This window comes from Sinocyclocheilus grahami, unplaced genomic scaffold (assembly GCF_001515645.1).
Source record: "Sinocyclocheilus grahami isolate Dianchi unplaced genomic scaffold, SAMN03320097.WGS_v1.1 scaffold820.1, whole genome shotgun sequence".
NCBI classification, from domain to species: domain Eukaryota; kingdom Metazoa; phylum Chordata; class Actinopteri; order Cypriniformes; family Cyprinidae; genus Sinocyclocheilus; species Sinocyclocheilus grahami.
Genome location: NW_015505999.1, coordinates 218585 through 229931, shown reverse-complemented (window position 1 = coordinate 229931; position 11347 = coordinate 218585). Strand labels below are relative to the sequence as shown.

General features: G+C 36.0%; 1 protein-coding gene across 2 annotated transcripts in view; it reads right to left on the bottom strand.

Annotated features, from left to right (window-relative positions):
- Positions 1-668: 668 nt before the first annotated feature.
- Positions 669-11347, bottom strand: part of LOC107562374 (beta-1,4-galactosyltransferase 1-like) — a 32992-nt gene continuing 22313 nt past the window's right edge. For both annotated transcript variants that reach the window (XM_016246999.1, XM_016247000.1), the window contains exons 4-7: positions 8355-8542; positions 4993-5115; positions 2908-3012; positions 669-2634 (exon numbers count right to left, since the gene is read on the bottom strand). In XM_016246999.1, coding sequence (XP_016102485.1) covers positions 2505-2634; positions 2908-3012; positions 4993-5115; positions 8355-8542 — 546 coding nt within the window. In that variant the 3' untranslated portion in view covers positions 669-2504. The remainder of the gene's footprint in view (positions 2635-2907; positions 3013-4992; positions 5116-8354; positions 8543-11347) is intronic.

Here is an 11347-nt window from a genome sequence, read left to right as displayed (position 1 = left end):
GACCTGAGAGTCTCTGGCCAGTTTGTCCACCAGGAAACAGGTTTGTCTCTCCAGGGCGAGCCAGACTTTGTGCAAACAGTGTTCTAATTCCCACTTCATTCTCTTAAGCTTAAGAATCCCCCAGTTATTTCGCCTTGACTAGTTAGCCACATCAGTTGGGGATTTCATGAGGAATTGCACAGAAGTGTTCTACACCTGTGATCATCGTTTAGATGGAACAACCTGGAATTAAACACCCTAATGACAAGGGGTGACTTTTAACTTCAAATTCCCTGTTATAAAATACTATTATTGTAACAAACACCTAAAAGTTGCTACATGCAAAAAAACGTGTGTATAGTGCCTAGTGTTGCACATCATGCAAACAGCAGCGGAATCCCATGATACGCTCCACCCTGAACATTTACTACAGTGGCAGCTAATGACATTCTCATTTGTAATGGCTCATGTTCACATAAAGCCACCATGAGAAAACCAAAGCATGGCCTATTGTTTATGAGAACTTCCTGATAATGCTTTTTTTTGGCACTGCTTCATTGGCAGAAATAAACAGTATGTCTATACACGGCAATTTGCGTTATCTGATTCAGAGGAAAATTATAAATGTGTTTATTTTAAAGATAAGACAAAGTCTATCTATCCTTCCATTCATCCTTTTTATGTTATACATATAACTATAACTAGAGAAATAAACCATTAGCTCCGAGGTAAGATCGCATCGGTGGCAAGGCAAGATTTAATGGTTTGTGTGCGTGGAAAGTTACAATGTTTTCTGCTGAAAAGGCCATGATGGCTGCCTCTGGCCAAACGCATCACATGACTGCCTTTTATTACAATTCACAACACACACAGAGTAAAGTTAAATCAAACCCAATTTAATTATTTACTTTCCATAATTCCAAATTACGTTCATTGTTCACTGCATTACACTAAAGTAAGAGGAACATTAAAAATAGAAAACAAAAAAGTTGTTGGAAAGAAAGAAAGAAAGAAAGAATACAATTAATTATGTGCTGGCTCTCAAACAAAGACCATTGTCTAAACAGATTTAGACCTCGCTTTAACTGAGCTAAGAGGAAAAAAAGCCCAAGATTATTTGCCAAAGCATTTGGTTTGAGAGACAGCATTAGCTGCTAATCCCTTCTGCTTGCGAGTGGCGTGCCGTGTGGAGAGGTAGTTTTCTTTCCTGCTGCAAAGGACTTATTATAAGGCATTGGAGAGTTTTTTAGCTGGAAAGAAAATCTATGGGTCTTTTGGGGTGCTCGGCACAGAGGAAAAAATTTGGCTGCGCAACTTAAACATTCTGTACATTGTGTACGGGCTGTTAGTCGCCATCTTGAAAAGCACTTGAGCAAACAGCTGACATACATTCATTTGCTTCGTCTGCATTTCGTCCCCTGACAGAGTTGAAAGGCATTTTTGGTTTCCACAATGACAGGTTTTAACATAAAACACTGTTTTCTGCAGACCAGCACATGTGAGAGAAAAAAAAGATACAAGTATCAACAGGTCAATTCAGCAAAGTTCTCAATGGCTTCATGTTTTCATTACAGTAGAGAGCTTGAATATTCTTGTGCCCTTAATAACCAGCATGGATCTGAGAAATTCACAATGCAATAAAGGACCGAAAAGCATGAAAAGGAACAGAGCAAATCTGAAAGCTTGGCCTGATAATGCTGCATTTGATTGGATAGATTTGCAATCAAAAAGATAATGCACCAAACAGAAGGGAGGAAATTAATGTCTTTTAAGATGCAAGGCTGCCACTTTGGTGTTCCAGCAAACATAATAATGGTCAAATACGCATCAAAAACCATGCAGGCCAATACATTCAGACATCTCACTCCTAACAAAGAGAGATATCATTTAAAAGGCTCTGTAAAGTACAAATAACCTGGTACAGCAACGAGATAATGAGATGCAATTCGTAATAAAAGTAAACAAAAATGTGACAGCCCATAAATGCCAGTTTGCCAGTATCAACAACCCTTGATTGGTACATCTTCAATTTTTTTTTGTTGCATTGCTTAGGTTGCTGATTAACTAAATCGATCCTTTAAATATTCGCTTTCAAACACACAACTAAATAATCCCATACACAGCAACTCACATACTTTGTCCCACCACAAGGATATTTTCATCAGCAATTCAGTTCACTTTAATTTGCTGCTTTTATTGAATGGCTCAAAATATAGTCTTTTTCCTCAGCAGAAGTGTCTGAGACAGAACAAGTTTGGCCCGTCACCTCGAGGACAACCTGAAACCCTTGTGTGTCTCCTTTAGCAGCCGAACAGTTCTGATACACTGGGCAAAAGGAGTCCAGACCCCTGTGTTCACCATCACATGTGCAAAGATGGCAAAACAAAAATTTCTAAGTACTTGCGTGTCTTTTTAAAAATATAGAATCCACTTTGAAAATGATCCATTTGACTATCAAGGCACATCTGGTTTCGACAGCCAGCGCTGCGGTTTCTCTCAGTTTTATGTTGGTCTCTACGCAGGAATCATGGTTTTCCCACATCCACTGTGATTTTGGTGAATAGCTGGTCTTTCTCAATTGTAACAACCTTATATGTTAATGAATTGATCCCATCCCTTGCCATTGTTTGCCTTGTGTGAGCTATTCGGTCAAACCTGTGACAGGAAATGACAATTAACATTACCCAAAGCAGGGCTATTTATAACATTGTACATACATATATATATATATATATATATTTTTTTTTTTTTAAATCGCTAAACAAATCTGGCATCCAACTGATACGAGGGGTTATCACTTTCAATTAAGTGTATATAACAAAGTACTGTTTCACTCCCACACAATTTCATCTTTTAAATGTGGCAATGTATTTAACCAGTGAGATTATCAGAGTACGTAAGATTTACAGCTGTAATATGTTTAAGTACCTCTGTGGATTGGGGTCATTTTGTTTGTCCCGATCATGGCGGATCATTCTACATTTTCCAATGATCCCATCAGGCCTTGATATAGACATCCCTTTGGAGGCAACCCTGTGAAAACATGCAGCTCGTATCAGCCTCTTTCCAGTCCATAATTAATACATCTGATTTAAAGCGCATTGGTCTAGACACATTATAAGTGGAGGAGAACAACACTGGACCCCAATGAAAAAAAAAATTTCATTTTAGGTGAACGGTCTCTTTAAAAGAGTCAAAGAACATGATAGATACTGATCTTTCCTAATTCATGTAGATACAAGATGAACTTGTTTGATTGGAAATGGTCTTGCTTGACTTGTTAAGGTCTTCTGAGTTTTACAGAGTGCGTCAGTCAGGTTCTGGAAATGAAAACGTCATTAATTTTCTTTGAGACAGAGCTACTGCGAGTTCTGAGGTTGTTAATCGATGGTAAACGCTTTTGCTGAAGCCATCAGTTCACATTATTTCAATGAATGTTTTAAATAATCATATTTAACAGTACTGTAGAATCCCTGGTAAAACTACATTACCTATATGATGCTGTATAGAAAATTCCACCAATCAGAGAGTCGCAGCAAGCAAATCGTCCCAAGCGAGGCATAAACGAGTCAGTGTCACCATGCTCTCAAAGAACTTAAATATATATAAGTTTGTAATTCTCCTCATTACTGGTTGGCCTGGTTCATGGCTTATAGCGCTTTAACACTTAAACGAAGACTTTTTTTTATTCCTATTGGAAAAATGAATCAGAGTAACTGAAAAAGGGGGGCAGGCACCCTATTCACATTGTTCTGGAGTTGCCATGGTGCGCTGGGTGGTTACTAATGCTTTCCTTCACCGGTTGTTTTAACTGCCAGGCAGAAGACTTAAAGCAGTAGTGAGACTGCACTATCACCCAGTATTCTCAGGCTTTTCAAATATTAAAAGCAGTTTCCTGCTCTGCAAGTATTTTCCTTTTCCTGAATGCTCCACAGCAAAAACAAGGCTGTAGCTGAGCAGCTGACAAATGCAGGTGTTCATGCAGATGATGCAAGTTCACAATATTTCCCAGTCCAGTGTAACTCTCCACTACCCTTTAAACAGTGGTGAAACTCACAAAAAAAACACACACACACACACACACACACACACACACACACGAGAAACAAGACAGCTGTGGAAAATGACTCTGCGACATGCAAATAAGACGTTAAACAGCTATCGTCTTCCGTCTGCACCCTGACAAACTGATGATAAGAGTTTTTATCTGCCATGTCCTGCTGTTGGTAGAATGCTCTTTATCTCCCAAACTGTTATGAACATAGAACCAGGACATTTCAGTAATACTATGCTATTCATTTCAACTACATTACAGTTCAAATGTTTGAGGTCGTTAAGATTTTTGAAATGTATTTATTTATTTTTAAAGTCTTCTGCTCGTCAAGGCTGTATTTATTTAAGAATACATTAAAAACTGTAATATTTTGAAATTGATATATTTTAAAAGATATTTTAAAATGTAATTTAGTCCTTTGATGTTAAAGCTGAATTTTCAGCACCATTACTCCAGTCTTCAGAGTCACATGATCCTTCAGAAATCTAATAATTCTAATAATGGTGCTCAAGAAACATTGCTTATTTGTATGTGCTTTGTGATTTTGCAGTGCCATGCTGACAGTACAGCAACAGGATGTGTGAGGCTTAAAATGGAACCCTCAGCTGAATTTACGTTTCCGGTTTTTGCTGGATCAGGTTTCCTCTGTTAACTGCACTAAAAGAGGCGTTCACACTATACTTGCATCTCCATTCACAGACAGTATTTTAATGTGGGTGTGCACAAATGTAAATACAAGGGAGGACATTTCACAATGTGATTTTCTGCCATTGTTTTCTCACCCTCATGATGTTCCAAACTTGTTTACCATTATTTTCAGTAAGAGATTTTTTTTGTGCCACAGAAAGAAGAAGAAAAAAAAAACACTCAGTAGATGGGTCTGGAACGAGATGAGGGTGAGTAAATAAGTATAGAATTTTCATTTTTGGGTGGAGTATTTTTTTAAAGAGTTCTCTGACCTGTTAAATATGTCATCATCTTCTCCTCCCCAGCCCCAGTAGTTGTTTGGGAAGCCGTTGATCTTCAGATACTGTTCCTTGCTCAGGGATGACACGCCACCAAAGTACTGTACGTATGGCAACCTGTTGGAAACGGACCGAGAGAGATAGAAACACTGAGGAACAGTTGCGTGTTGGGTGGCAGTTGCTATATCAGGTGCAGAAGAAGTGCAGCATATAGCTTGATTTTTCTCTGCACGGAAATTAGTGTTTCAATGACGGTGCACTAATGAGAACTGGCAGGGGGCTGAATATGAGCCCTTAAACATCTGCTGCCTCTGTGTTTTGCTGTAAGCCAGTTGGTCTTGTAAATGATCAGGTGGTGCCACTCCTACTAACCCAAACGTGTGATGGTTGACAGTGATAACCATAGCAATAGTTGGCCATCAGGGAGCACGCAGTTTAACCAGTTTGGTGTGAGATACCTTTGACCAAACTAAGAGCACCAGAAATTGTTATCTATTATTATGTCTCTAGAAATTAAAAAATCAATTAATTTCTTAAATCAATTAAGAATTGATTCATTTATTAATAATAAAAATATTAATTAATAATACATTACAGTGTCTTGTGTTACATAATAAAATAAAATAAAAAAATACCAAAATGTATCTAATATTTGTACTTCTAAAAAAATATTTGTTAAACAGCAGGACCATTTCAAACGAAATAGGAAAAAAAATAGTAGTTAGCTAACTAATGGTTTAAATATATCTTAGACAATATTTTCTATTTATTTTGTATTATTTTATAGAGATCACACTCACAAAGAGTTGCTTCTAGTCAAATAACTGGAAACCTTGCCATCTGAGCACGGATTTAAAAAATGTTAGTAATCCTGAATGTCAGCATAATCACAAGATCACCACTTGAACCTTCTACTCAGAGTTGCTATTATTTGTTTCTCTAGCCCTCTAATAACACTAAAATGGATACACACCTTTGCTGTTAATACCTACTATAAATCACTACATCATTTCACTGAAAGAGCTGCAGAGGGTTTATGAATTGATGAAAATATCATATTTAATTAAATCATAAAAATGTCAAATTAAGATGAATACATTAAATAAAATGTCTACATTTGAAATAGTTAATTTGTTGACCTGCATGTGACCATTAACTGACATCAGAGAACTGTGAACATGCCAATGTGTTGTTAAATTATTTTAAATTAACATGGTATAACTGACTGAGAGGTGCTTTTGTCCCCAAATGGATTGCAAATTAATTTACATGAAAATGTACATAGCCATTCTATATTGTAAATATTCAAAGCTAAACACATTAGAATTTTTTAGAAAGGAAAATATAAAAAGAGGAATTAGGGAGAATCAGCAAATGATGAATAACTTACTACCATTGTGTGAATAATTAGTAATCACGTAATTTATAAAAAGTAACTATATGTATCTGATATGAGCATTTAAAATGTAATATAATCTAATTACAAGTACTACATTTTTTTTAATCTGATTACGTAATCCAGATTACATGTAATCATTAGTAACCCAGCACTGGTAAATTATAATATAACTTCATTTTTGGGTGGACTGTCCCTTTAGAAACTGCAAAATCACGGCCAGGTAAAGTGAACATGCATTCAAAATAACATTCAAAGTAACACAAAATGCATAGAGAGGGAAACAAGTACATTTAAATACATTAAAATTCAAACACAGGACAATTATAGAGTAAAGCATGCCAAAGCACACTTGTTTTTTTTTTTTAAGCCAAATGTCTGTCCAATCTTCACGGCATTCGTTATCATTTGACAGCTATTTTGCTTAGTTTCTACATGATTGTCTCTACACAAATGGGTCTCTGTTTGAAATTAATGAGCAAACACTATCCTACATCAGGTTCTGGCTCTCTCTCGTCTGACGTTCTTCCGCACGGTAACTCTTGAAAATTACAAATGATATCCAGATGCTTTTGAAGTTCTGTGGGGGGAAAAAAAAGCCGCCCAGCTCCTGCGGCCCATGCTAGCAGTGGTGAACGCTGTAAAGACCTTATAAAAGATTGCCGACATAGGTTACAAAAGAGCAACACAACTGATTCAGTGTGTGGGTGTTTAAAACCTAACCTTTATCATTTCCTCATTACACACTGTAAATACCAAAGGACACACGTGAGCACACACACGCCTTCACATACATCATACTCATGTTACACGGAACTTGTGCTGGAGGTCACTGGTACAAGCCGCTCCAACAAGCTACAGTTTCATTTCAGACAGACAGTTGAGCTCTCAATGGGCCCTAATGGGAATCATGTGTGACGTCGCTAGAATATTCCCATCCAAACACCACTACTTTATCATTTATCTGACGTTTTTATCTAAAGTGACTTACTTATTACAGGACAAAGTCCTGCTGGCGTAACCTAAGGTTAAAGGATATTCTGGATTAAATATGACCTGGTTAAATCAGCAGCATCTGTGGCCTGTTATGGATTACCAATGAAAATAAAGTCGACTCATCCCTCATAAAAATTTAATGAAAAACACATTTACAGCAAATTTAACCCAGAATATTCTTTTAAGAACACAAAGGTCATAGACCAACCATAGAGAGTCTGATCCTACAACATTTGTATTAGTATTGTATTAGATCAAAAGGGTGTTTCTACTAAATACTGAGCAAAGGGTCTGAATACTTAGGACTATGTGATATTTCAGTTTTTCTTTTTTAATAAATCTGCAAAAATGTCAACAATTCTGTGTTTTTCTGTCAATATGGGGTGCTGTGTGTACATTAATGAGGAAAACAAATTAACTTAAATGATTTTAGCAAATGGCTGCAATATAACAAAGAGTGAAAAATTTAAGGGGGTCTGAATACTTTCCATACCCACTGTAGGTGTAATTTGGTATATACCATGGAAATGAACGATTACCATATTTATATACAGTGGTATTTAGAAGAGAGAGTTGTTTTATATCTCTATGACTGTATATCCACTAAAAAACTTAAACTTTAAAAGTTTGAAGTCAGTAAGACATTTTCATGTTTTTGAATGAAATCTCTTATGCTCGAACTTTTAAACCATAGTGTAAGACAATAAAGTATTTTTTCCAGAAAAAGAAAATGATTATATATTAAAGTCTATGGCAATAAAAAAATACTGTAATGCAGTACTGTCTGCATATATTCATGTAAATATGTACACCGCAGTATATAAATTTGCACATACATATAGCCAACATGATACTCCAAAGTATTTCAGAGAATAACTTGTCCAAATACCATGTGCAAACAAACCATGTTTGTTCCATATTACCTGTGTATTGAAAATACACCATCAACAAAGACCAGAAATACCTGAATCCAAACTTGTCCATAGATACAGACAGATGCCTGGGCTGATTGAAGCACTTGTAGAAGTTGCGGTCATCCATTGGGATGAGGTCTACATCACTGAAGACAAAACAATCGTAGTCATACTCCTTCAAAGCCTCAGCGTAACCAACGTTGAGCAGTTTGGCGCGGTTGAACGTTTCCTCGCCGTCCTGTCATTAAAAGAGAGAGAGAGGGGTCAGAGGATGATACAAAGCTGAAAAATACACATTAAATACAAATGAAATCACATATGAGAGGGTGGTGGAAGAAATGTGTTACAATGTCTATAAAGCAGTGTGATTTATAGCTGACCTTTCGTGCCATAAAAATGAAATGAGTGTTTGCTAAAGCGGGTGTCTATGTTTAAACTAATAAAATCAGAACACTTGTGCTTGCTGTATGGGAGCACGTCACTGCTATCAGTTTAATCTTTCACAACATGGTTGGCAGGTGGCAAAAACAGAACACCCGTAATGCACACTATTCCAAAAAGCCTACATTTCCTTTTCTAAGTGAGCTTTTCAGTATAGGGCAAGATAAATGACCTGTAACAATCTGAATGGGCAGATACTGAAGCGAATAATCTCAGACAAAATTATTTATTTATTTATTACAATACACACTTCCTTATGCAGGTTTTGAAAGTTATCCATTATTTAAAAGTAGTAAAACAAGAAGTCATCCTTTCTACTGTAAATCAAATACAATCAAATTGGAATTTTCATGTGAATGATGATTAAAATAAAAATGACAACAATACAGTTTTAAAATTGGATTATTAAACAACATAATTGCCCATTATTAGTTATTGGCCAGAAAGTATTATATTGGTCTATTTTAATGGCATATAACAAAATTCCTACTAGTTCTACAAGGGTAAAAACGTTTTACTGGATAGAAACTACTTTTTTTAGCTTTTGTGTGGAAGTTGACATGAATTTCACACAATTCCTTGCAAAACAGAAAAGATTGCCATGTCTGACAACAGTAACTAATGAATTTTAGCTGTTTTTAACAAAAAAGGGACCATGGTAATCAGTGTCTGGCAAAATATGCTAGTTGCTGTTACTATGATAAAGCTAATATGGTATTATGTGGTATTTGCCACCACTGCTATTATAAAAAGAAAGAAAGAAAGAAAGAAAGAAAGAACGAACGATTTTGAAGGCTTCTTCCACTGTGGTTGTAGAAGATCTTATACCAATTAATTAAATATATAAATTTTACAGCCTGGCTTCCCAAAACTGGGGTTTGCAAATTTAATTAAATTGTAAAATTAAAAGAATTCAATATTTTATTAGTTTACCTGCATGTCATGTGACCATTACCCAACATTAGAGCTTTGGGAAGCCCCATTTTACAGTAATAAAATACGTTTCAATGTTTCTTTGTGTTTTCAATGGTGGAATCTATGGTTACCATGGTACATTTTTGTAAAGAAGATCTTGGAAAGCCAAAATATGACATTCCAAGGCGACTCATTTCCAACTGTCATTCAAATCTTTCTGCTGGCTTTGGGCCTTCGGCTCATGCACTTCCTTATGCAGGTTTTGAAAGTTATCCATTATTTAAAAGTAGTAAAACAAGAAGTCATCCTTTCTACTGTAAATCAAATACAATCAAATTGGAATTTTCATGTGAATGATGATTAAAATAAAAATGACAACAATACAGCTTTAAAATTGGATTATTAAACAACATAATTGCCCATTATTAGTTATTGGCCAGAAAGTATTATATTGGTCTATTTTAATGGCATATAACAAAATTCCTACTAGTTCTACAAGGGTAAAAACGTTTTACTGGATAGAAACTACTTTTTTTAGCTTTTGTGTGGAAGTTGACATGAATTTCACACAATTCCTTGCAAAACAGAAAAGATTGCCATGTCTGACAACAGTAACTAATGAATTTTAGCTGTTTTTAACAAAAAAGGGACCATGGTAATCAGTGTCTGGCAAAATATGCTAGTTGCTGTTACTATGATAAAGCTAATATGGTATTATGTGGTATTTGCCACCACTGCTATTATAAAAAGAAAGAAAGAAAGAAAGAAAGAAAGAAAGAAAGAAAGAACGAACGATTTTGAAGGCTTCTTCCACTGTGGTTGTAGAAGATCTTATACCAATTAATTAAATATATAAATTTTACAGCCGGGCTTCCCAAAACTGGGGTTTGCAAATTTAATTAAATTGTAAAATTAAAAGAATTCAATATTTTATTAGTTTACCTGCATGTCATGTGACCATTACCCAACATTAGAGCTTTGGGAAGCCCCATTTTACAGTAATAAAATACGTTTCAATGTTTCTTTGTGTTTTCAATGGTGGAATCTATGGTTACCATGGTACATTTTTGTAAAGAAGATCTTGGAAAGCCAAAATATGACATTCCAAGGTGACTCATTTCCAACTGTCATTCAAATCTTTCTGCTGGCTTTGGGCCTTCGGCTCATGATTTATAGATGCACTCTCTGTCTGGAGCCCACCTTTTCTTCCTCTGAAGAGCATCACGGCGGCACTTGAGCTTGTGTAATGAAATTTAATGACGGCGGAGCCTCAGGAGCCCAGAGCTATCTGTTAACCTCCTTGCACCCGACAGAGAGTAGCAATCCTCTCTTTTATAACACACAGCAAACTCAAACAAGCTGCCCTAAATGAACTGAGATACGCTTGTTCTAGTGGAGCAGACGACATCCACGATTGATTCAGAAGATGTGGCCTGTGCATTCAAAGCGAGACTTGGCTTTGAAGAACCAGATCGTCCTGTTCTATGGCCATCTTTTGAGTCGACATAATGTAGTGTTCTCACATGTCAACAACCAGATCTGATCGTCAACCTGCAATGTGTCACTGGAGGATTCATTTACATTTTAGGGAGTTAAAAAAAAAAAGCAGACAAAAGGATTAAAACCCTTGAGGAATCAAAACACAAAGAACTGAAAGTGAAGAAGAGCTTCATTGTTCATATAGCAC